This window comes from Hylobates moloch, unplaced genomic scaffold (genome assembly GCF_009828535.3).
Source record: "Hylobates moloch isolate HMO894 unplaced genomic scaffold, HMol_V3 SCAFFOLD_11, whole genome shotgun sequence".
Lineage (NCBI taxonomy): Eukaryota > Metazoa > Chordata > Mammalia > Primates > Hylobatidae > Hylobates > Hylobates moloch.
Genome location: NW_026652286.1, coordinates 97,650,010 through 97,677,378, shown reverse-complemented (window position 1 = coordinate 97,677,378; position 27,369 = coordinate 97,650,010). Strand labels below are relative to the sequence as shown.

General features: G+C 38.4%; 1 protein-coding gene across 8 annotated transcripts in view; it reads right to left on the bottom strand.

Moving 5' to 3' along the window:
- Positions 1–27,369, bottom strand: part of CCDC15 (coiled-coil domain containing 15) — a 98,679-nt gene that overhangs the window by 27,328 nt on the left and 43,982 nt on the right. For 6 of the 8 annotated variants that reach the window (XM_058446206.1, XM_032167811.2, XM_058446208.1 and 3 more), the window contains 2 exons: positions 19,203–19,295; positions 17,777–17,880 (listed from right to left, as the gene is read on the bottom strand). The exons of 1 other annotated variant lie outside the window; for it this stretch is intronic. In XM_058446206.1, the coding sequence (XP_058302189.1) occupies positions 17,777–17,880; positions 19,203–19,295 (197 nt within the window). Of the gene's footprint in view, positions 1–6,058; positions 6,157–17,776; positions 17,881–19,202; positions 19,296–27,369 lie in introns of all 8 variants that reach the window. One more of the 8 variants, XM_058446210.1, reaches the window with a different exon arrangement.

The following is a 27,369-nucleotide window of genomic DNA, read 5'->3' as shown; positions in this document are numbered from 1 at the left end:
TTATACTTTAGGGTTTTAGGGTACATGTGCACAATGTGCAGGTTTGTTACATATGTATCCATGTGCCGTGTTGGTGCGCTGCACCCATTAACTCGTCATTTAGCATTAGGTGTATCTCCTAATGCTGTCCCTCCCCGCTCCCCGCACCCCACAACAGTCCCCGGAGTGTGATGTTCCCCTTCCTGTGTCCATGAGTTCTCATTGTTCAATTCCCACCTATGAGTGAGAACATGCGGTGTTTGGTTTTTTGTCCTTGCGATAGTTTACTGAGAATGATGTTTTCCAGTTTCATCCATGTCCCTACAAAGGACACGAACTCATCATTTTTTATGGCTGCATAGTATTCCATGGTGTATATGTGCCACATTTTCTTAATCCAGTCTATCGTTGTTGGACATTTGGGTTGGTTCCAACTCTTTGCTATTGTGAATAGTGCCGCAATAAACATACGTGTGCATGTGTCTTTATAGCAGCATGATTTATAGTCCTTTGGGTATATACCCAGTAATGGGATGGCTGGGTCAAATGGTATTTCTAGTTCGAGATCCCTGAGGAATCGCCACACTGACTTCCACAATGGTTGAACTAGTTTACAGTCCCACCAACAGTGTAAAAGTGTTCCTATTTCTCCACATCCTCTCCAGCACCTGTTGTTTCCTGATTTTTTAATGATGGCCATTCTAACTGGTGTGAGATGGTATCTCACTGTGGTTTTGATTTGCATTTCTCTGATGGCCAGTGATGATGAGCATTTCTTCATGTGTTTTTTGGCTGCATAAATTCTTCTTTTGAGAAGTGTCTGCTCATGTCCTCTGCCCACTTTTTGATGGGGTTGTTTGTTTTTTTCTTGTAAATTTGTTTGAGTTCATTGTAGATTCTGGATATTAGCCCTTTTGTCAGATGAGTAGGTTGCAAAAATTTTCTCCCATTCTGTAGGTTGCCTGTTCACTCTGATGATAGTTTCTTTTGCTGTGCAGAAGCTCTTTAGTTTAATGAGATCCCATTTGTCGATTTTGGCTTTTGTTGCCATTGCTTTTGGTGTTTTAGACATGAAGTCCTTGCCCACGCCTATGTCCTGAATGGTATTGCCTAGGTTTTCTTGTAGGATTTTAATGGTTTTAGGTCTAACATATAAGTCTTTAATCCATCTTGAATTAATTTTTGTATAAGGTGTAAGGAAGGGATCCAGTTTCAGCTTTCTACATATGGCTAGCCAGTTTTCCCAGCACCATTTATTAAATAGGGAATCCTTTCCCCATTTCTTGTTTTTGTCAGGTTTGTCAAAGATCAGATAGTTGTAGCTATGCGGCATCATTTCTGAGGGCTCTGTTCTGTTCCATTGATCTATGTCTCTGTTGTGGTACCAGTACCATGCTGTTTTGGTTACTGTAGCCTTGTAGTATAGTTTAAAGTCAGGTAGCGTGATGCCTCCAGCTTTGTTCTTTTGGCTTAGGATTGACTTGGCGATGCGGGCTCTTTTTTGGTTCCATATGAACTTTAAAGTAGTTTTTTCCAATTCTGTGAAGAAAGTCATTGGTAGCTTGATGGGGATGGCATTGAATCTATAAATTACCTTGGGCAGTATGGCCATTTTCACGATATTGATTCTTCCAAACCATGAGCATGGAATGTTCTTCCATTTGTTTGTATCCTCTTTGATTTCATTGAGCAGTGGTTTGTAGTTCTCCTTGAAGAGGTCCTTCACATCCCTTGTAAGTTGGATTCCTAGGTATTTTATTCTCTTTGAAGCAATTGTGAATGGGAGTTCACTCATGATTTGGCTCTCTGTTTGTCTGTTATTGGTGTACAAGAATGCGTGTGATTTTTGTACATTAATTTTGTATCCTGAGACTTTGCTGAAGTTGCTAATCAGCTTAAGGAGATTTTGGGCTGAGACAATGGGGTTTTCTAGATATACAATCATGTCATCTGCAAACAGGGACAATTTGACTTCCTCTTTTCCTAATTGAATACCCTTTATTTCCTTCTCCTGCCTGATTGCTCTGGCCAGAACTTCCAGCACTATGTTGAAAAGGAGCGGTGAGAGAGGGCATCCCTGTCTTGTGCCAGTTTTCAGAGGGAATGCTTCCAGTTTTTGCTCATTCAGTATGATATTGGCTGTGGGTTTGTCGTAGATAGCTCTTATTATTTTGAGATACGTCCCATCAATACCTAATTTATTGAGAGTTTTTAGCATGAAGGGTTGTTGAATTTTGTCAAAGGCCTTTTCTGCATCTATTGAGATAATCATGTGGTTTTTGTCTTTGGTTCTGTTTATATGCTGGATTACATTTATTGATTTGCGTATGTTGAACCAGCCTTGCATCCCAGGGATGAAGCCCACTTGATCATGGTGGATAAGCTTTTTGATGTGCTGCTGGATTCGGTTTGCCAGTATTTTATTGAGGATTTTTGCATCAATGTTCATCAAGGATATTGGTCTGAAATTCTCTTTTTTGGTTATGTCTCTGCCAGGTTTTGGTATCAGGATGATGCTGGCTTCATAAAATGTGTTAGGGAGGATTCCCTCTTTTTCTATCGATTGGAATAGTTTCAGAAGGAATGGTACCAGTTCCTCCTTGTACCTCTGGTAGAATTCAGCTGTGAATCCATCAGGTCCTGGACTCTTTTTGGTGGGTAAGCTATTGATTATTGCCACAATTTCAGAACCTGTTATTGGTCTATTCAGAGATTCAACTTCTTCCTGGTTTAGTCTTGGGAGGGTGTATTTTTCGAGGAATTTATCCATTTCTTCTAGATTTTCTAGTTTATTTGCATAGAGGTGTTTGTAGTATTCTCTGATGGTAGATTGTATTTCTGTGGGATCGGTGGTGATATCCCCTTTTTCGTTTTTTATTGCATCTATTTGATTCTTCTCTCTTTTCTTCTTTATTAGTCTTGCTAGCGGTCTATCAATTTTGTTGATCTTTTCAAAAAACCAGCTCCTGGATTCATTAATTTTTTGAAGAGTCTTTTGTGTCTCTATTTCCTTCAGTTCTGCTCTGATTTTAGTTATTTCTAGCCTTCTGCTAGCTTTTGAATGTGTTTGCTCTTGCTTTTCTAGTTCTTTTAATTGTGATGTTAGGGTGTCTATTTTGGATCTTTCCTGCTTTCTCTTGTGGGCATTTAGTGCTATAAATTTCCCTCTACACACTGCTTTGAATGTGTCCCAGAGATTCTGGTATGTTGTGTCTTTGTTCTCGTTGGTTTCAAAGAACATCTTTATTTCTGCCTTCATTTCATTATGTACCCAATAGTCATTCAGGAGCAGGTTGTTCAGTTTCCATGTAGTTGAGCGGTTTTGAGTGAGTTTCTTAATCCTGAGTTCTAGTTTGATTGCACTGTGGTCTGAGAGACAGTTTGTTATAATTTCTGTTCTTTTACATTTGCTGAGGAGAGCTTTACTTCCAACTATGTGGTCAATTTTGGAATAGGTGTGGTGTGGTGCTGAAAAAAATGTATATTCTGTTGACTTGGGGTGGAGAGTTCTGTAGATGTCTATTAGGTCCACTTTATGTAGAGCTGAGTTCAATTCCTGGATATCCTTGTTAACTTTCTGTCTCGTTGATCTGTCTAATGCTGACAGTGGGGTGTTAAAATCTCCCATTATTATTGTGTGGGAGTTTAAGTCCCTTTGTAGGTCACTGAGGACTTGCTTTATGAATCTGGGTGCTCCTGTGTTGGGTGCATATATATTTAGGATAGTTAGCTCTTCTTGTTGAATTGATCCCTTTACCATTATGTAATGGCCTTCTTTGTCTCTTTTGATCTTCGTTGGTTTAAAGTCTATTTTATCAGAAACTAGGATTGCAACCCCTGCCTTTTTTTGTTTTCCATTTGCTTGATAGATCTTCCTCCATCCCTTTATTTTGAGTCTATGTGTGTCTCTGCACGTGAGATGGGTTTCCTGAATACAGCACACTGATGGGTCCTGACTCCTTATCCAGTTTGCCAGTCTGTGTCTTTTGATTGGAGCATTTAGCCCATTCATTTACATTTAACGTTAATATTGTTATGTGTGAATCTGATCCTGTCATTATGATGTTAGTTGGTTATTTTGCTCGTTAGTTGCTATAGTTTCTTCCTAGCCTCGATGGTCTTTACAATTTGGCATGTTTTTGCAGTGGCTGGTACCGGTTGTTCCTTTCCATGTTTAGTGCTTCCTTCAGGAGCTCTTTTAGGGCAGGCCTGGTGGTGACAAAATCACTCAGCGTTTGCTTGTCTGTAAAGTATTTTATTTCTCCTTCACTTATGAAGCTTAGTTTGGCGGGATAGGAAATTCTGGGTTGAAAATTCTTTTCTTTAAGAATGTTGAATATCGGCCCCCACTCTCTTCTGGCTTGTACAGTTTCTGCTGAGAGATCAGCTGTTAGTCTGATGGGCTTCCCTTTGTGGGTAACCCGACCTTTCTCTCTGGCTGCCCTTAACATTTTTTCCTTCATTTCAACTTTGGTGAATCTGACAGTTATGTGTCTTGGAGTTGCCCTTCTCGAGGAGTATCTTTGTGGCGTTCTCTGTATTTCCTGAATCTGAATGCTGGCCTGCCTTGCTAGATTGGGGAAGTTCTCCTGGATAATATCTTGCAGAGTGTTTTCCAACTTGGTTCCATTCTCCCCATCATTTTCAGGTACACCAATCAGACGTAGGTTTGGTCTTTTCACATAGTCCCAAATTTCTTGGAGGCTTTGTTCATTTCTTTTTATTCTTTTTTATCTAAACTTCCCTTCTCTCTTCATTTCATTCATTTCCTCTTCCATCAGCGATACCCTTTTTTCCAGTTGATCGCATCTGCTACTGAGGCTTCTGCAATCTTCGCGTAGTTCTCGAAACTTGGCTTTCAGCTCCATCAGCTCCTTTAAGCCCTTCTCTCCATTGGTTATTCCAGTTATCCATTCTTCTAATTTTTTTTCAAAGTTTTTAACTTCTTTGCTATTGTTTTGAATTTCCTCTCGTAGCTCAGAGTAGTTTGATCGTCTGAAGCCTTCTTCTCTCAACTCATCAAAGTCATCCTCCATCCAGCTTTGTTCCGTTGCTGGTGAGGAATTGCGTTCCTTTGGAGGAGGAGAGGTGCTCTGTTTTTTAGAGTTTCCAGTTTTTTTGCTCTGTTTTTTCCCCATCTTTGTGGTTTTATCTACTTTTTGTCTTTGATGATGGTGATGTACAGATGGGTTTTAGGTGTGGATGTCCTTTCTGTTTGTTAGTTTTCCTTCTACCAGACAGGACCCTCAGCTGCAGGTCTGTTGGAGTTTACTAGAGGTCCACTCCAGACCCTGTTTGGCTGGGTGTCAGCAGCGGTGGCTGTAGAACAGCGGATTTTCGTGAGACCACAAATTCAGCTGTCTGATAGTTCCTCTGAAAGTTTTGTCTCAGAGGAGTACCCGGTTGAATGACGTGTCAGTCTGTCCCTACTGGGGGGGTGCCTCCCAGTTAGGCTGCTCAGGGGTGAGGGACCCACTTTAGGAGGCAGTCTGTCCGTTCTCAGATCTCCAGCTGCGTGCTGGGAGAACCACTACTCTCTTCAAAGCTGTCAGTCAGACAGGGACATTTAAGTCTGTGGAGGTTCTTGCTGAGTTTTTGTTTGTCTGTGCCCTGCCCCCAGAGGTGGAGCCTACAGAGGCAGGCAGGCAGGCCTCCTTGAGCTGTGGTGGGCTCCACCCAGTTCGAGCTTCCTGGCTGCTTTGTTTACCTAAGCAAGCCTGGGCAATGGCGGGCCCCCCTCCCCCAGCCTCGCTGCCGCCTTGCAGCTTGATCTCAGACTGCTGTGCTAGCAATCAGCGAGACTCCGTGGGCATAGGACCCTCCGAGCCAGGTGCGGGACACAATCTCCTAGTGTGCCGTTTTCGAGGCCGGTTGGAAAAGCGCAGTATTAGGATGGAACTGACCCGATATTCCAGGTGCCGTCTGTTTCCCCTTTCTTTGACTAGGAAAGGGAACTCCCTGACCCCTTGCGCTTCCCGAGTGAGGCAATGCCTGGCCCTGCTTCGGCTCGCGCACAGTGCGCTTCACCAACTGTCCTGCACCCACTGTTAGGCACTCCCTAGTGAGATGAAACCGGTACCTCAAGCAGAAATGCAGAAATCACCCGTCTTCTGTGTCGCTGGGGCTGGGAGCTGGAGACCGGAGCTGTTCCTATTGGGCCATCTTGGCTCCACCCCCCTAAAAAGTTTTAATATGATTTATCTTCATTATTATTCTCTCAAAAGTATTTCCTAATTGCCATTATAATTTTTTCTTTGATCCATGATCCTTTAGAAATATACTGCTTATTGATTTCTAGTGTAATATCACTAAAGTTACAAAACATACTGTGAAAAATAAACCAAAGGTAAGATCAACTTTGGAAAATGTTCCATGGGCACTTGAAAGGAATATATTCTGTCACGATTCAGTGTTTTTATAAATGTTTCCACTTTTCTTAAATTTCTAGGCATAAATTGGTTGGGTCATATAGTAGTTCTATGTTTAAGATATTAAACAGTTTTCCAAAGTGGTTGTGCTCTTTTCTATATATGATACTAATACACGAGTTACAGCTGTTCTACAGCCTTGCCACTATCTGGTACTGTTAAGTGTGTTGCCTTTCCCTCCTTAAGCTACTCTAGTGAGTCTGAAGTGGTACCTCATTGTGTATACAGTTGAGTTCTTATTTTAAGATTATATTTTTCTATTTGATTCTATTTTATAGATTCCAGTTCTTTGGTGAAATTCTCCATATTTTCATCTATTTTCTCCATCTCTTCCTCTTCCTGAGCGCATTAATCAATTATTTTAAAGTCTACTAATACTAGTACCTTGTGTCACCTGAGTCTGCTTCTGTTGTCTTTTCTTTCTCTTGGCTTTTGGACATCTACTTCTAAGTGTGTACTTAGAAACTTTTGATTGAATACTGAATATTGTTTTAATTTTTTTAGAGGCTCTAAATGATGTTATCCATAACCAGAGAAAGTTCACACTTTTCTCAGCTAGGCAGAAAGTACACGGTTCATCATCTTAATCTGGTCCAGACATCAGCAGAATCAAGGCTGCTTTGTAATTTAGGTAAGATTTATTCTACTGCTAGTTAGACCATGTTCTTAGTGTATGCTCTCCGTAACTCAACTGAAAGCCTGATATGTACATTGGGCCCTTTCTCCCCTCCCCCAACCCAGTGGGTCCTGAACTCTACATCTCCTCGTCATCACAGACTAATAGATTCTTAGTCTCTTTTCCACTCATTTTCCATTAAGCCTTCATGTTTTCTTAGGCTTTGGCAAATGTCTTGAGGAGAAAACTGATCAAATGTTTGAGACCCTTGAGTCTCCAATTTTGTTACTGCAGCTCCTTAAGACCACCAAAAGCTCTGCTTGTTTCTCTGTCACCCAGCAGTAGCCCTGTACCTTATCCAATGTCATGATGAAACATATTTTGAAAATTCCTTAAGAAATACTTAGTTCCTATTGTTCCCAGAACTTTAGTTATTTTCACATGCATATAAATCAGACCTCCCTTAATATTTCACATGCTCCTGAAGCTGATGGTCACAAACTGAACTCACTAGCTTCATGAAAAATCTGTTCTTTGAACATTCCCTATATACATTAATGGTACTAACCATTCATTCAATTACCTAAGAAGAAAGTTAGAAACTACCCTTGACCCCGCTCTCAATACCAAACCCATCAAGACTAAGAATTTGGTCATCAAAATCTATGGATTCTACTTCTTAAATATTATTAAATATGTCACTCTCTGTTCCCAGTGCCCTCATCATCCTCCACAACTACTATAATAACTTCTTAACTGGACTCTGCCTTAGTTTTCTTTTTTAGATTATTCTATATGCAGCTGCCAGACTGATCTTTATAAGATTCTAGTAAGATTATAGGACTTTTGCCTTAAAAATCTTTCAACAACTTCGTTATAGATTCTCTGCCACTTCACTTCACTTGGGGTTTAGCCACCCCAAATTTTTATTTTATTTCCCAGACATACCTTATGCTTCATACTAAGCTCCTTCAACATCTGGCAAACTTCAATTCATCCTTTAAGACGTAGCTTGAGTATTAACTCATCTATAAAGCATTTCTTGACCTCCCTAGACTATCGCTTTAAGCATTATAATTATTTTTTGTCTCTTTTTCTCCTACTGTCTGTCCTCTCTTGGTGCTCATCCTATTAATCTTCATCATCATCACTACTACCACCACTACCACTACCATCATCATGGTAGTAACAGGTACTTTTTATTGAGATCTTATTAAATGTCAGATACAATGTTAAGTAATTTACATACGCTTCTCCATTTAATGCTATCAACAAACTAGAAGATCAATATTATAATCTCCATTATATAATTAAGGATACTGAGGCTCAGAGGTGAAGTTACTTGCTTAAGTTTACAAAGTTCATAAGGGATACATTCACACTTAAGTCCATTTGTAAATATGTACTATCCTGTCATATATTCCAGTTTTATATTCTCAGCATATAGAACAGTCCCTGGCAGGTAGTAAGTTTTCAATAAATGTTTGCTTTGTTGTTGAAAAGTACTAAACTAGATAATATATGAAAGCCCTTGTGAATTATAAAATTCTGCATGAATACTACTATTATTTCCTCCCACCTTGATTCTGTTTATATATGTTTCCCTAACTCACCATCCTTATCCCCTTCCCTGCAAAACACATATTTATCCACCCAAACCCAACTGAAGTGTAATATTTTCTCTAACTCTCCAGATAAAATCATTAATCCCTTCTTCTGTGCTCACATGGACTCTGTACCTATCTCGGCAACTGCACTAATTATATTACTTATTTGAATATGTTTGTTTCTCATCCTCCCTCCCCAACTTAGATTATGAGGTCTTCAAGAAATGCAATGAATTTTATCTTTGCATCATCTGAGCCTAGGACAGTGCCTATGATATGGAAGATAAAAAATAAATGTTTTCTGAATAAATGCAGAATCACTCAGACCTGGATAAGAGGGGAGCCCTTATCATGAGACCTACATTTTTAATAGTCCCACTTTGGCCCGTCTCTGACCATATCTCTTCCCATAGTCCTCAGAGACTAAGCGACTAGGGGAAGGTACGCACCTGACTAGGGGAAGGTACGCACCTATGACTGCCCATCTATACTCTGCTCTAGGTACCCAGGCCCCTGGAATTCTTTACTCAAACTTTCCAAGGCCGTTTTTAGGGTATACACAGTTCTGTTCCCCACCTTTGTCTTCCTCAGAGCAGGCTGCACCTCTCGTGCGCATCTAGGCTCAATGGGACATTAAGGGGTGACTACTTACAGGGCATGTACCTAGAACTTGGATATCTGGGCTGAGTTGAACCATAGCATATATCTAAAATTCTTTGAGTACAAAATAGAGGTATGAGTAAGAATAGAAAGGGGGTGGACTGGAGGCTGACTCTCCACTCATGTTCCTGCATGTAACTCAGAGGAGTTCAAGAATTACAAATTTGAGTCCGACCTTCTAGTCACTATGAAATCATATTTGTCAAGGTAGGACAATAGAATATATGTCATTTAACAGTTTTTTAGCTCAGCTTATGACATTAAAATACTTAGATGTAAGGTACGTAAACTTGTATTTGTACATGAGCCCAATCTCGCAAATATTAGAGGCAGGCTTTAATCAGTTATCCTATGAATAAACTATAAATAAATGAAAATACATGTGAAAGCACTTAAAATAATCCAATAATATTTCCTTTGACATGGCTACTACACCAGTCATTGTTTTCTTAAATGAATTCTTCTAAATAAAGAATACTTCGGCCAGGCATGGTGGCTCACGCCTGTAATCCCAGCACTTTCAGAGGAAGAGGCAGGTGGATCACAAGGTCAGGAGTTCGAGATCAGCCTGGCCAAGATGGTGAAATCCTGTCTCTACTAAAAATACAAAAATTAGCCGGGCATGGTGGCACACGCCTGTGGTCCCAGCTACTTGGGAGGCTGAGGCAGGAGAATCACTTGAACTCGGGAGGCAGAGGTTGCGGTGAGTCGAGATCGTGCCATTGCACTCCAGCCTGGGCGACAAGAGTGAAACTCCGTCTTAAAAAATAATAATAACAATAATAATAATACTTCTATTACAGAAACAGTTGCCCATTAAGATGAAGGACAACTTGTTAGTAATACAAGAGAAGAAATGGATTACTAATTAAAAGTTTTTTTTTTCATTAAGATGAAATAGCATTGAAAAGGAACTAGGAAACTTTTAGGTCCAATGACTACGCATTAGGGAAAGGACTCCTTATTCAATAAATGGTGCTGGGATAACTGGCTAGGCAAATGCAGAAGAATGAAACTGGACTCCTACCTTTACTATACACAAACATTAACTCAAGATGGATTAAAGATTTAAATGTAAGACCTCAAACTATAAAAATCCTAGAAGAAAACCCAGGAAGTACCATTCTGGACATTAGCTTTGGCAAAAAATTTATGACTAAATCCTCAAAAGCAATTGCAACAAAAGCAAAAATTGATAAATGGGACTCAAACTAAAGAGCTTCCTCATAGCAAGAGAAACTATCAGGTGCATAAACAGACAACCTACAGCATGGTAGAAGATATTTACAAACTATGCACCTGACAAAGGTCTGATATCCAGTATCTATAAGGAATTTAAACAATCTGGCCAGGCGTGGTGGCTCATGCCGGTAATTCCCCCAAATAAGGAGGCCAAAGCGAGTGGATCACCTGAGGTCAGGAGTTCAAGACCAGCCTGGCCCACATGGCGAAACCCTGTCTCTACTAAAAATACAAAAATTAGCTGGGCATGGTGGTACATGCCTGTAGTCCCAGCTACTCAGGAGATAGGCACGAGAATCACTTGAATCTGGGAGGCAGACATTGCAGTGAGCTGAGAATGTGCCACTAGACAGAGTGAGACTCCACCTAAAAAAAAAAAAAACACCAAGCAAAGCAAAAAAAAAACCCCATTAAAAAGTGGGCAAAAGACATAAACAAATACTTCTCAAAAGAAGATATACAGGTGGCCAATAAATATGAAAAAATGTTCCACATCACTAATCATCAGAGAAATGCAAATCAAAACCACAATGAGATACCATCTAACACCAGTCAAAACAGATACTACTAAAAAGTCAAAAAATAACAGATAATTGCAAGGCTGCAGAGAAAAGGGAAAGCTTATTCATTGTTGGTGGAAATGTAAATTAGTTCAGCCACTGTGGAAAGCAGTTTGGAGATTTTTCAAAGAACTCAGAACTACCATTTGACCCAGCAATCCCATAATTTGGTTCAATGAATCCTTCTACCAAAAAGGCACATGCATTCATATGTTCATCGCACCACTATTCACAACAGCAAAGACACAGAATCAACCTAGGTGCCCATCAATGGTGAACTGGATAAAGAAAATGTGGTATGTATACACCATGGAATACTATGCAACCATATAAAAGAATGAAATCATGTCCTTTACAGCAACATGGATGTAGCTGGAGGCCATTATCCTAAGTGAATTAGCACAGAAACAGAAAACCAAATACTGCATGTTCTCACTTATAAGTGGGAGATAACTTTGGGTATACATAGACACAAAAATGAAAACAATAAACACTGAAGACTACTAGAGGGAGGGATAGGGGAGGAGCAAAGGCTGAAAATTACCTATTGGGTACTATACTTACTATCTGAGTGACAGGATCATTTATGCCACAAACTTTAGCATCACGTAATATACTCATGTAACCAACCTGCACCTGTACCCCCGAATCTAAAATAGAAGTTGGAATTATAAAAAACAAAACCAAAAAGACCCCAAAGACTATTCATTATGCTATTTGAACACATTTCTAGCACTTTACAGTAATCTACAACAATTTTGTTATAGTATTATATACAGTATTTCAAAATAAAAGTATTATTGCTTTATATTTTATAGCACTTCACAAATTTCAAACTATTACACATATTAGCACTTTGTTTAGTGCCTTATGCATAGTATGTCAATAATATCTGATGAAGTAAATCCTCATATTAGATTTCATTATAACTTTTATTTATTTATTTATTTATTTATTTATTTTTTGAGACAGAGTTTTGCTCTTGTTGCCCAGGCTGGAGTGCAATGGCACAATCTTGGCTCACTGCAACCTCCGCCCCCTGGGTTCAAGTGATTCCCCTGCCTCAGCCTCCTGAGTAGCTGGGATTACAAGCATGAGCCACCATGCCCGGCTAATTTTGTATTTTTAGTAGAGACGGGGTTTCTCCATGTTGATCAGGCTGGTCTCGAACTCCTGACCTCAGGTGATCCACCCGCCTCAGCCTCCCAAAGTGCTAGGATTACAGGCGTGAGCCACTGCGCCCGGCCCATTATAACTTTCTATGCACTGTTTAGAAGTCAGTAAGCACAATGAAGCTTGTCAAGACAACTGGGGTTAAGCTCTAAGGGGCACAGTAAAAACTCATAACCTGTAGTCCCAGCTACTCAAGAGGCCGAGGCAGGAGAATCGCTTGAACCAGGGAGGCAGAGGTTGCAGTGAGCCGAGATCACGCCACTGCACTCCAGCCTGGCAACAGAGTGAGACTCTCTCAAAAAAAAAAAAAAGAAAAAAAGAAAAAGAAATGCAACTGATGGCCAGAACTTTCAACACTATGTTGAATAGGAGTGGTGAGAGAGGGCATCCCTGTCTTGTGCCAGTTTTCAAAGGGAATGCTTCCAGTTTTTGCCCATTCAGTATGATATTGGCTGTGGGTCTGTCATAGATAGCTCTTATTATTTTGAGATACGTCCCATCAATACCTAATTTATTGAGAGTTTTTAGCATGAAGGGTTGTTGAATTTTGTCAAAGGCCTTTTCTGCATCTATTGAGAGACTCATATGGTTTTTGTCGTTGGTTCTGTTTATATGCTGGATTACATTTATTGATTTGCGTATGTTGAACCAGCCTTGCATCCCAGGGATGAAGCCCACTTGATCATGGTGGATAAGCCTTTTGATGTGCTGCTGGATTCCGTTTGCCAGTATTTTATTGAGGATTTTTGCATAGATGTTCATCAGGGATATTGGTCTAAAATTCTCTTTTTTTGTTGTGTCTCTGCCAGGCTTTGGTATCAGGATGATGCTGGCCTCATAAAATGAGTTAGGGAGGATTCCCTCTTTTTCTATTGATTGGAATAGTTTCAGAAGGAATGGTACCAGCTCCTCCTTGTACCTCTGGTAGAATTCGGCTGTGAATCTATCTGGTCCTGGACTTTTTTTGGTAGGTAAGTTATTAATTATTGCCTCAATTTCAGAGCCTGTTATTGGTCTATTCAGAGATTTTAACTTCTTCCTGGTTTAGTCTTGGGAGGGTGTATGTGTCGAGGAATTTATCCATTTCTTCTAGATTTTCTAGTTTATTTGCGTAGAGGTGTTTATAGTATTCTCTGAGAGTAGTTTGTACTTCTGTGGGATCGGAAAAGAGACCACATTGCCAAGTCAATCCTAAGCCAAAAGAACAAAGCTGGAGGCATCACGCTACCTGACTTCAAACTATACTACAAGGCTACAGTAACCAAAACAGCATGGTACTGGTAACAAAACAGAGATGTAGACCAATGGAACAGAACAGAACCCTCAGAAACAATGCCATGTATCTACAACCATCTGATCTTTGACAAACCTGACAAAAACAAGAAATGGTGAAACGATTCCCTATTTAATAAACGGTGCTGGGAAAACTGGCTAGCCATCTGTAGAAAGCTGAAACTGGATCCCTTCCTTACACCTTATACAAAAATTAATTCAAGATGGATTAAAAACTTACATGTTAGACCTGAAACCATAAAATCCCTAGAAGAAAACCTAGACAATACCATTCAGGACATAGGCATGGGCAAGGACTTCATGTCTAAAACACCAAAAGCAATGGCAACAAAAGCCAAAATTGACAAATGGGATCTAATCAAACTAAAGAGTTTCTGCACAGCAAAAGAAACCACCATCAGAGTGAACAGGCAACCTACAGAATGGGAGAAAATTTTTGCAATCTACTCATCTGACAAAGGGCTAATATCCAGAATCTACAATGAACTCAAACAAATTTACAAGAAAAAAACAACCCCATCAACAAGTGGGCGAAGGATATGAACAGACACTTCTCAAAAGAAGAATTTATGCAGCCAAAAGGCACATGAAAAAATGCTCATCACTGGCCATCAGAGAAATGCAAATCAAAACCACAATGAGATACCATTTCACACCAATTAGAATGGTGATCATTAAAGTCAGGAAACAACAGGTGCTGGAGAGGATGTGGAGAAATAGGAACACTTTTACACTGTTGGTGGGACTGTAAACTAGTTCAACCATTGTGGAAGTCAGTGTGGCGATTCCCAGGGATCTAGAACTAGAAATACCATTTGACCCAGCCATCCCATTACTGGGTATATACCCAAAGGACTATAAATCATGCTGCTATAAAGACACATGCACACGTATGTTTACTGCAGCACTATTCATGATAGCAAAGAGTTGGAACCAACCCAAATGTCCAACAATGATAGACTGGATTAAGAAAATGTGGCACACATATACCATGGAATACTATGCAGCCATAAAAAATGATGAGTTCACGTCCTTTGTAGGGACATGGATGAAGCTGAAAACCATCATTCTCAGCAAACTATCGCAAGGACAAAAAACCAAAGACCTCATGTTCTCACTCATAGGTGGGAATTCAACACTAAGAACGCATAGACACAGGAAGGGGAACATCACACACCGGGGCCTGTTGTGGGGTGGGGGGAGGGGGGAGGGATAGCATTAGGAGATATATCTAATGTTAAATGACGAGTTAATGGGTGCAGCACACCAACATGGCCCATGTATACATATGTAACTAACCTGCACGTTGTGCACATGTACCCTAAAACTTAAAGTATAATAAATAAATAAATAAATAAATAAATAAATAAATAAATAAATAAATAAATAAAGTTTATGTAGAGAGGTAAAACCAACACAACATTAAAAAGAAAAAGTTGAAAGACTGAAATTACCCGACTTCTAGACTTATTATAAAGCTACATGCCACACCCATTGTCACCAGCACCCAGGTATAGAACTAAAAGGCCTGAGGACAGGTCTGCCTCAACCACTGCCGCCACTGCAGGCACTCATGCTTGTCATCCGGGTGCCTGAGGATCAACCGAACTTACCCACAATGAGATATCATCTCACCACAGTTAAAATGGCAATTATCAAAACAACAAAAAGTAACAAAAGCTGGTGAGGATGTAGAGAAAAGGGAACTCTTATACACTGTTGGTGGGAATGTAAATTAATACAGAAATTATGGAAAACAGTATGGAGATTTCTAAAAAAAAAACCCTAAAAACAGAACTTTCAGATGATCCAGCAACTCCACTATTGGGTATTTATTCAAAGGAAAAGAAATCAGTGTATCAAAGGGATACCTGTACCCCCATGTTTACTGTGACACCATTCACAATTGTCAAGATATTGAATCAACGTAAGTGTCTTCAACAGAGGGACACAAAGAAAATGTGGTACATATACACAATGGAATACTATTCGGCCACAAAAAAGAATGAAATCCTGTCATTTGCTGCAACACAGATGGAACTGGAAGTCATTATGTTAAATCAAATAAGCCAGGCACAGAAAGACAAACATCGCATGTTCTCACTCACATGTGGGAACTAAAAAAGCTGATCCCGTAGAGGTAGAAAGTAGAATGATAGTTAACCAGAGGGTGGGAAGGGAGGAGGGGATGAAGAATGGGTTAATGGGTATAAAAATACAGTTAGATAGGCAGAATAAATTCTACTTATTGGTAGCACAGTAGGGTGACTCTAGTTAACAATAATTTATTGTATATTTCAAAACAGCTAGAAGATTTGAAATGTTCCCAACACAAAGAAATCATAATGTTTGAGATGACAGATATCCTGATTACTCTGATTTGATCATTACACATCACACATTTGATCATATACATTGCATGGTATCAAAATATTACATGTATCCCATAAATATGTACAATTATTATGTATCAATAAAAATATGTAAGTAAAGCTACAATAATCAAGACAGTGTGGTATGACAAATATCAAGACAAATAGATCAATGGAACAGAACAAAGAGATCAGTGGAACAGAACAGAGAACTAAGTCCAAAAAACAGAGCCACATAAATGCAGTCAACTGATTTTTAACAAAAGAGCAAAGGCAATATGATTAATAAAAGATGGTCTTTTCGACAAATGGTGCTGGAACAACTGGACATCCAATGAAAAAAAATGACTCTAAACACAGATCTTACACCTCTCACAAAAATTAACAAAATGGATCATAGAGAAAAATGTAAAATGCAAAACTACAAAACTCCTAGAAGGTAACACAGGAGAAAATCTAAGTGACTTTGGGTATGGCAGCGACTTTTTTTATATATAACACCAAAGGCACAATCCATGAAAGAAAGAACTGATTAGGCAGACTTCATTTTGCTCTGCAAAAGATACTGTCAACAGATGAGACGACATGCTACAGACTGGGGAAAAAATGTTTATAAAAGACTGATAAAGAACTGTTATTCAAAATATACAAAGAACTCTTAAAATTCAACAATAAGAAAAATGAACAGACACATCACCAAAGAAGATATACAGATGACAAGCATGTGAAAAGGTGCTCCATATTATGTGTCATTAGGGAAGTGAAAATTAAAACAATGAGACACTACTACACACCTACTAGAATGGCCAAAATCCAAAATACTGACACCACCAAATGCTGGCAAGGATGTCAAGGAACAGGAACTCTCATTCCTTGCTGGTGGGAATGCAAAATGGTATAGCCACTTAGGAAGACAGTTTGGTAGTGTCTTATAAAGCTAAATATATTTTTACCATATGATCCAGCAATCATACTCCTTGTTATTTACTCAAATGAGCTAAAAATGTATGCCCTCACAAAAACTTGTACATAGATTTTAAAGCAGCTTTATTCATAATTGCTAAATATTGGCAGCAAATAATATGTCCTTCAGTAGGTGAATGAATAACTAAACTGTGATACATTCAGATAATGGGATATTATTCAGTGCTAAAAATAAATGAGCTATCAAGCCATAAAAAAGCACTAGAGGAAACGTACATGCATATTTCTAAGTATAAAAAGCCAATCTGAAAAGGTTACATACATACTGTATGATTCCAACTATATGACATTCTGGAAAAGGCAAAACCATGCAGACAGCAGAGAGCTCAGTGGTTACCACAGGATAGGGTGTAAAGAGGGAGGAACAGGCAGAGCACAGAGGATTTTAGCGAAGCGAAAGCACTTTGTATAATACCATAATGGTAGCCACATGACATTATGTATTTGTCAAAACCCATAGAATGCCTAACACCAAAGGTGAACCTTAACGTAAACTATGGACTTTGGGTAATAATAATGTCTCAATGTAGGTTCATCAATTCTAATAAATTGTACCACTATGGTGCAGGATAGTGGCAGTAGGAGAGGCTACACATTTGTGGGGCAGAGGGTATACTCTCTGTACTTTCTGCTCAATTTTGCTGTGAGTCTAAAATTGCCCTAGAAAAATCAAGTCTAATAGAAAATCGAACCAAAAAACCAAACCATAGCTGTTCACCATCTTCCAATACTTCACCCAGATAAAAAACAGCTGTTTTCAATATGAATCAGAGGGCAAAACCATTACCTTTTTCTAAAGTTCATCTTCCAAAAACATCTTGATTGGCAATTTAAGGCTCACAGGGCAGATCAAATAACTTACTTTTCAATTTTCTTCTTTTGTTCTTTTTGCCTTTGTTGTTCTTTTACTTGTTCTCTCTCAATATCCATGAAAAGTCGTCTATGTCTCAGGTACTGCTTTTGACGCTAAAGGAAAGAAGTTAAAAGTACTAAGATTCTGCTTTCAGAGGAATTTCCAAAGAAGAAAAATATTCTTATATCATAGACAAAAACAAACACAAGCAAACAAAAACAGATAATATAGAAGTTACATGGGATTAAGTCTTTTATTTCCTTCTGTCTATGGTCACTCAGGATGTCACACACACAATAATTTTATATTTTCAAGCACATAGCTATTATATTTTTTTTTTTTTTTTTGGAGACGGAGTCTCGCTCTGTCACCCAGGCTGGAGTGCAGTGGCGCAATCTCGGCTCACTGCAAGCTCCGCCTCCCGGGTTCACGCCATTCTCCTGCCTCAGCCTCTCCGAGTAGCTGGGACTACAGGCGCCCGCCACCACGCCCGGCTAATGTTTTTGTATTTTTTTTGTATTTTTAGTAGAGACGGGGTTTCACCGTGGTCTCGATCTCCTGACCTCGTGATCCGCCCGCCTCGGCCTCCCAAAGTGCTGGGATTACAAGCGTGAGCCACCGCGCCCGGCCGATAGCTATTATATGTTAATAGGCAAACCAGAGAAAGTATTTACTCTTTACTCTAGCCTAACATGGCACGGAGGAGGGTAGAAGGGCTGAGGTATACTAAAGCCTCAGACTCATAAATTAAACAAGTAGAATAAAAGCAAGTGCTACTAGACTGTGTGTGATCTGTTCATACCTCTGGATTTATATATACTCTTTTAAATACACAAGCTATTCAATGAGCAAAAAGCATGTCTATGTATATACCAAAGTAGTGCAGGACTTTTTGGTAAAAATTATTGAAGGTCTAAATAGTAGCTCTTAATACTGAGGATGCATCAGAATCACCAGTGGTATTTTTAAAAAACAAAAATGCCCTAAACCTGCGTTTTCAGTTACTGATTTGGTATATCTGGTTTAGATCTAGGCATATTTGTATTTTGAAAAAAGCTCCCCATCTGATTCTGGTGCATGGCCAGGGTTAAGAACTATTGGTTTAAACTAACTTTAGATTGAAAAGAGAGAGAAAAAAAAAGAAAGCCATAAAGTAATTATCTTCCTTTAAATAAGTTATAGTGGCAAATATACATTAGCTGGAGAAATTTATTAGTATCAAATAATTGATTTCACATCAATGTACCCTAACTCATAGGAGCTTGGAAAAGAAATTCAACACATTATAATGAGTCAAGCAACTTTTATTTGATTTATGAAATTTGTGGTATTAGCTCTTTCATGTGTTAGGACACAACAAATTGTTTCCAATTTCTCAAATATTAATACTATCATAGTAGAAATGTTAGGGTCCAAAAGCAGTATCATTACATACCTCTTTCTTATCTTCTTCTTTATCTACGCCAGACTGAAATGCCAGTGGAGCTTGGAATTCAGTGCTCAATCCTGATTGATATCCATCATAAGCCTGTTAGAAGGTCCAGTCACACAAAGTGACAAAATTATCAAAAACTACCCCATGAACCATTTTGATCTTTTTATCCTTTTCTTTTGCAAACTTGGGCTCAATTGGATAAAGAAAGAGAAAAAAAAGTGAATATAAAGAATAAAATCAAAAAAGAATGAAAGGAAGCCGTTTCAGAAGGAATTAACCAAACATAAAATAATAAATCGAAGAAAAGGGTTCAGGTCAAAAATATGAATAAACAAAAAATTAAAATGTTCAGAATGAAAATTCTTTTAAAGTGGTCACTTGAAATCCCTGTCATGAGTGCGCCTGGAATAGAATCTAGGATAAATAGCCAGATTCGTTAATATTTCAATTATATATATGATCACTTTGAATTTATACAACCCTCTTAGTGGGCATGAGTCCAGAGAAAATATTACATCAATCAACTGGAATGGCATGGAGGAAACAGGCTAATTTTCACCCATGTTTACCTGGAAAGCCTTATAACATAACTTGGTATATCTACTTGGACATTATATGGGTCAAATAATGATCTCCAACTTTTAGAAATAAAAAGTTTAAAATTATTTCATCTCTTAAGTTTAAGAGTTATTTATCTTTCAACGAGGTTGCAGGATACACGATCAATATACAAAAATCAATTGTATTTCTATACTTGTAACGAACAATCTAGAAAGTAATTAAGAAAAAATTTACATTTACAGTATCTTCAAAAAGAATAAAACACTTAGAAATTTAACAGAGGAAGTGTGAATTTTATACTCTGAAACATACAAAACATTGTTTTAAAAAAATGAAAGATGACCTATATAATGGAAAGACATCCCATGTTTATGGACTGGAAGACCCAATATTGTTAAGATGGCAGCATTCCCCAAATCGATCAACAAATTTAATAAATCTCCATCAAAATGTCAGTTGATTCTTGGCAGAAATTGACAAGATGATCCTAAAATTCTTGTGAAAATGCAAGGGTCCCAGAATAGCTAAGACAGTCTTGAAAAAGAACAAAGTTAGGGTACTCACTCTTTCTAACATGAAAACTTACTACAAAGATATAATAATCAAGACAAATTGTACTAATACAAGGATAGATATGCTATAGATCAATGGAATAAAAGTGAGAGTTCAGAAATAAACTCTTACATTTATAATGAGTTGATTTTCAATAAGAGTGCCAAGACAATTCAATTGAAAAATAAACGTCTTTTTAACAAATGATTCTGGGACACAGGTTATCCACATGCAAAAGAATGAAGTTGGACCGTTCCCTAACACTATACACAAAAATTTACTCAAAATGCATCATAGGCCTAAATATAAGAGCTAATACGATAAGACTTAGAAGAACGCATAGGAGTCAATCTTTGTGATTTTGGCTTAGGTAATGGGTTCTTAGATATGACAATAAAAGCACAAACCATGAAAGAAAAAGTAGACAAATTGGACTTTATCAAAATTAAAAACTTTTGTGCTGCAGAGGAAACCAACGAGAAAGTGAAAGGCAACCCACAGAACAGAAGAACATTTGCAAATAATATGTATCTGATAAGGGACTTGTATGTGGAACATATTATTAATTCTCATACTCAATAATCATAACGCAAATAACCCAATTACAAAATGGGCAAAGCATCTAACAGTTCTCCAAACAAGATATACAAATGGTCAGTAAGCACATGAAAAGGTGTTCAACATCATTAGCTAACAGGAAAATACAAATCAAAAGTACAGTGAGATGCTACTTCACACCCACTTGGATGGCAATAATTAAAAATACAGGTAACAAGTGTTGGTGAGGATATGGAGAAGTTTGAGCCCTCATATACTGCTGGTGGGAATGAAAAATGGTGCGGCCACTTTGGAAAAATCAGTTTGGCAGGTCCTCAAAAGGTTAAGCACAGTTATCATATGTTCCACCAATTCCACTATGAGGTATAATACGCCCAAGAGAAGTGAAAAATATGCCCACAAAATAAAAACTTGTACACAAATGTTCACAGCAGTATTATTCCTAATAGCCAAGAAGAAATAAGCCAAACTTCCATCAATAGATGAATTGATAAATAAAATGTGCTCTATGCACAAAATGGAATATTTTTCAGCAATGAATAGGAACAAAGTACTGCTATATGCTACATCAATGGATTTTGAAAACACATGCTAAGTGAAAGAAGCCAGTCACAAAAGGCCACATCTTTCATGGTCTCCTTTATACAGACTACCCAGAATAGGCAAATCTGTAAAGACAGAAAATAGCTTAGTGGTTGCATAGGACTGGAGGTGGGGATAAAGGGAAAAGTGGCGTGGTACAGGACTTTTCGGGGGGTGATGAAAATGTTCTCAGATTAATTGTGGTTAATGCCACAAACACAACCTGTGATTTTTGCACAACCCTGTAAATACTAAAAATACTGTATACTTTAAATAGGTCAATTGTATATGTGAATTATAGTCATTCATTATTTGCATATTCCATATTTGCAAATTTGCCTATTCACTAAAATTTATGTGTAATCCCAATACTCATGGTGCTTTTGCAGGCCTTTGCAGACATGCACAGAGCTGTGAAAAATTTGAGTCATCCAATATGCATGTTGCCAACTGAGGCTGACCAAGGTGATACTCTGCCTTTTTGTTTCAGCTCTCATACTGTAAACAAATGTTCTTTTTGCAGTCTATTTGGTGCCAAGTTTCTGCATTTTTGTGTTCTATGTTGGTGATTTCACTGTTAAAATGGTCCCCATGCATAGCTGAAGTACTATCTATTATTACTAAGCACAAAAACGCAGTGGTGTACCTTATGGAAAAAATATGCATGTTAGATAAGCTTCATTCCAGCATGAGTTACAGTGCTGTTGGCTGTGAGTTCATGTTAACAGATCAACCATATATATTAAATAAGGTGTTTTAAAGAGAAATATATATAAAATAAGGTTATGTATTGATTAGTTGACAAAAATGGTATGACCAGAGGCTTGCAGGAATCTACCCCAGTATCTCCCCTAGGAGCAAAAATTCAGTATTTCCTGATTCAGTGTTTGTAACAACTTTATATAACACAACCACTATGAATGACAAGAATAAACTGTATATATCAATAAAGGTATTATTATTTTAGAAGTTATTTATTTGTTTTGTGACTCTAAAAGTCTGAAAATCTATACAGCAAAATGTTAATGTGAAATATCTCTAAAATTTATGGTTATCTTTTTCATTTGTGTTTATCTTTTCTACAATAAAAATGAAATTACTTTCTGTTTTCAATAAAGAAAACTGGACTCCCAGTACTGGCCAATGACGAAGCACACTATGGGCTCTCTCTCTTGCTATCATTGATCGTAACTAAGACTTCTGAGAAATGTAGCTCCTGGGATCTGGAGAGCATAGGGGGTAACCTAGAGAGAAGTGAGCTAGAAAGTGGACCCCTTAATACTGTGTGTGAACTGGCATATATCTCAGAATCCCCCTTGAATTGTGCATGCATGGGACAGACCTATAGGAGTATAATGAAAGCTTTGAAAACTAAACTAACATTGGAGCCACTGTGCATAGGAGAGATCACTTACAGTTGGAATTTAACCAGGCTGACTGCCTGCTAGAACAAACAAACAAAGATACAATATTCTTTAGAGGATTTTAACAGAAACCAGAGTCTCAAAATATAATATTAGAAATGTTAGGCTGGCATGGTGGCTCATGCCTGTAATCCCAGCACTTTGGGAGGCCAAGGCAGGTGGAGTACTTGAGGTCAGGAGTTCAAGACCGGCCTGGCCAACATGGTGAAAGCCCGTCTCCACTAAAAATAAAAAAAATTAGCCAGGTGTGGTGGTGGGCGCCTGTAATCCCAGCTACTAGGAAGGCTGTGACATGAGAATCACTTGAATTCAGGAAGCAGAGGTTGCAGTGAGCCAAGATCATGCCACTGCACTCCAGCCTGGGTGACAGAGCAAGACTCCATCTCAAAAAAAAAAAAAAAAAAAAAAAGTCTAGGATACAACTTAAAATTAGTTGACATAGAAGAAAGCAGGAAGATGTGACCAATTTTGAGGGTTAAAGATAATAAACAGATCCCAACTCCAGGGTGACCCGGATGTTGAATTAACAGACAAAACTTTTAAAGCAGTGATTAATACTTTATCTATGAGGTAAAGGCAAACCCAACTGAAGTAAATGAAAATACAGAAGTTCTCACCACAAAAATAAAAACTGTTAAAAAAATACAGATCCAAATTTTAGAGACAGAAAAACACAATATGTGAAATCAAAATTTCACTGGATAGACTCAATAGAAGAATGAAAAAAAAGTCAGTGAACTTGAATCTATTGGATCAATATAAATGATCTACTGTGAAGAACAAAGAGAAAAAATAAGACTGAAAAAAATGAACATCATGTCAATGATGCATCTGTGGGACAATATCAAAAGGTCTAACATTTGTGTCACTGGAGTTGCAGAAGGAAAGGAGAAAATAATTGGTACGTAAAAAAATTTGAAGACATAATGGCAAAAAACTTCCCAAATTTGGTCAAAGATATAGATTTACAGATTGAAAATGTTCATCATACCTGAGATGGGACAAAACATTATGCCCAGACACATCATAATTAAACTGCTGGAAACCAAAAAATAACAAGAGTTTTGAAAGTAGCCAGAAAAAACAGACAGATGACATATAGAAGAACAATGACTCAAATAATTACAAATTTGCTATCGAAGACTGGAAACCAGAAGACAGTGGAACAATATTTTTAATGTGCTGAAAGAAAAGAACTGTCAACCCAGAAATCTATATCCAGTAAAAATATATTTTAGGACTGATGACAAAAGAGATATTCTCAGACAAAAGAAAATTAAGCAAATGCATTGCTACAAGACCTGCACTACAAGAAAAGGTAAAGAAAGTTAGCTGGAAAATGATACCAGGGAGGAATTTGAAACTTCAGGAATGAAAGACAAGCAACAAAAAGAGTCAATAAGTAGAGACTCTCGGCCGGGCAGAGTGGTTCACGCCTGTAATCCCAGCACTTTGAGAGGCTGAGGCTGGCGGATCACGAGGTCAGGAGTTTCAGACCAGCCTGACTAACATGGCGAAACCCCCTCTCTACTAAAAATACAAACATTAGCCAGGCATAGTGGTATGCACCTGTAATCCCAGGTACTCAGGAGGCTGAGGCAAGAGAATCGCTTGAACCAGGGGAAGCAGAGGATGCAGTGAGCTGAGATCACACCACTGCACTCCCGCCTAGGCGACAGAGTGAGACTCTGTCTCCAAAAAAAAAAAAAAATAGAGACTCTCTCAAGTTTTTCATAAAAACATGTATGATTATTGAAGGCAAAAAAATGGAGTTTTCAGTGTAGGTAGATGGAACACCTATGACAATTATAACATAAAGGGGAAAGGGTAAAAGGACCTATCTGATTATAAAGCTTCTACATTTACTTAATGTGGTAAACTATTAACTCAAAGTAGACTGTGAAAGGTTTGGTATGTATATTGTAATCCTCAGAGCAACTATTATAAGATAATATGAAGAGATAGAGCCAAAAAGGTAATAGGTCAATTAGAATGAAATTAAGTAATATTTAAATAAAGAGACTTCTGCTTGAAGCCACAATGCAATAATAGAACGGAATTTACCTTCCTGCCTGAAGACTAAAAAAACAAAAAACAAACAAAAATCTATACAACAATGGTTTTTAAACACTGGCTATAAGAAAGCACAGGATAATTATTTCTCATAGACAGTAAACAAATGTGGTCAGTACTACAATTGTCCCAGCTTACTGCCTGAATAATTTCTAGTCCACAACATGGAGAGAGGGATTCCAGACAGACCCTGGCAGCCTCTCTGGGGAGTGACAAGAAGAAACTACACCATACCTTTAACACTTTGCTTGCAAATCTCAGCTAAATTTCCAAGTTCATTGCTTAGAAGTTATGCCTTCCATACAACTGTAGGACACAATTTAGCTAAGCTTCCTACCACTAAATAACAAGGATTACCTTTCCCCCAGTTTCCAATAACATGTTCCTCATTTCCTCGAGCTTCACTGGCAGTTTGTTTATTTATTTATTTATTTATGAGACAGAGTTTTGCTCTTTCGCCCAGGCTGGAGTGCAGTGGTGTGATCTCGGCTCACTGCAACCTCCGCCTCCCGAGTTCAAGTGATTCTTGTGCCTCAGCCACCCTTGTAGCTGCGATTACAGATGCATGCCACTATGCCTGGCTAATTTTTATATTTTTAGTAGAAACAGGGTTTCACCTTGTTGGCCAGTCTGGTCTCAAACTTCTGGTCTCAAGTGATCCATTCACCTCAGCCTCCCAAAGTGCTGGGATTATAGGCATGAGCCACCATGCCCATCTGGCAGTATCTTTAATGTAGACATATCCACCAATATTTTGCTTATAACAACGAAGATATTCTCTAAAATGATGGCCAGGAGCAGTGGCTCACACCTGCAATCCTAACACTTTGGGAGGCTGAGGCAGGAGGATCACTTGAGGCCAGGAGCTCAAGACCAGAGTAGGCATTACAGCAAGACCCTGTCTCTACAAAAATATAAACATTAGCCAAGCACGGGTAGCACAACCTCTAGTCCTAGCTACTTAGGAGGCTGAGGCAGGAGGATCACTTAAGCCACCCATTTGAGGCTTCAGTGAGCTATGATTGTACCACTACAATCCAGCCTGGGCAACTGAGTGACAGTCTGTTTCAAAATATAACAATAATTTAAAAAATGATACAGGCTTTCTCTGTCATGGGCCTTAAAATTCTTCACCTCTATCCATTACCCATTTTTTTAGCCATTTCCACATTTTTTCGATATTTGTTGTAGCAGCACCCCATTCCCAGTACCAAATAGCTACAAACAGGAAACAACCCAGATGGCCATCAACAGGAGATTGAATAAACAAACTGTGATATATTCAAATAATGGAATGCTATACAGCAATGCAAAGAACACATTATTGTTGCAGCAACATCAATGAATCTCAGAAACATTATGCTGAGTAAAAGGAACCTTACACAACAGGATTCATACTGTGCAGGACGGTCTAGAACAGAGAAAACTGATTGTGGAACAGTCAATGGATAAATGGATAATCAAAATGTAGTATATACATTCAGTGGAATACTATTCAGCCTTAAAAAGGAAGTAACTCCTATAATATGCCATAGCATTACGCTAAGTGAAATAAGGCAGGCACGAAAGGGCAAATACTGTATGATTTCACTATGAGGTACCGAGAGTAATCAAATTCATGAAGACAGAAAGTAGAATAGTGGTTGCCAGGGGCATGGGGAGAAGAGACTGAGAAATTACTGTTTAACGTGTATACAGTCTCAGTTTTACAAGATGGAAAAAAACTCTGGAGACGGATGGTGGTGATGGTTGCACAAAAATGTGAGTGTACTTAACACCACTGAACTGTATACTTAAAAAGGATTAAAATGGGAAATTTTATGGTATGTATATTTTATCACAATTTTTTAATGTGTCTACATTGACATGTGTATAAATGCTTATGAAGAGGACTCAAAGGATGCATACAACTCTTGACAGTGATTAACTTTGAAGAGGAGAGAATTAGCTGGTGGGGCTTGAAGAGAAAACTTTTCCTCTGAGATAGTAGGAATAAATAATAACAGCAACAAAAAGAAGGTAAATGGTTAAGGCAGTTATTGTGTGATAGCTTTTATTTTCTGTATGAAAGTTGAGAATATGGGGGTCCAGCAAGAAGTTTAAGGAGTGTTTAAGATTTAGAATAGTCAGTGTAGGGCACTGGAGAGCAAGGTGGTAGGGAATAAGCAAAAAAAAATGCTAAGCAGCCCTGGGAACCCAGTTGTGACTGGAAATCCTAAGTATGAATGTGATATAAATCTATACTATTAAAGTGTTTTCTTCAAAAAGGCTGGATTATTTGGCAGCATAAAAGCTGAAAAGATGGCCAGGCGCAGTGGCTCACACCTATAATCCCAGCACCTTTGGGAGGCTCAGGCAGGAGGGTCACCTGAGGTCAGGAGTTTGAGACCAGCATGGCAAACATGACGAAACCCCAT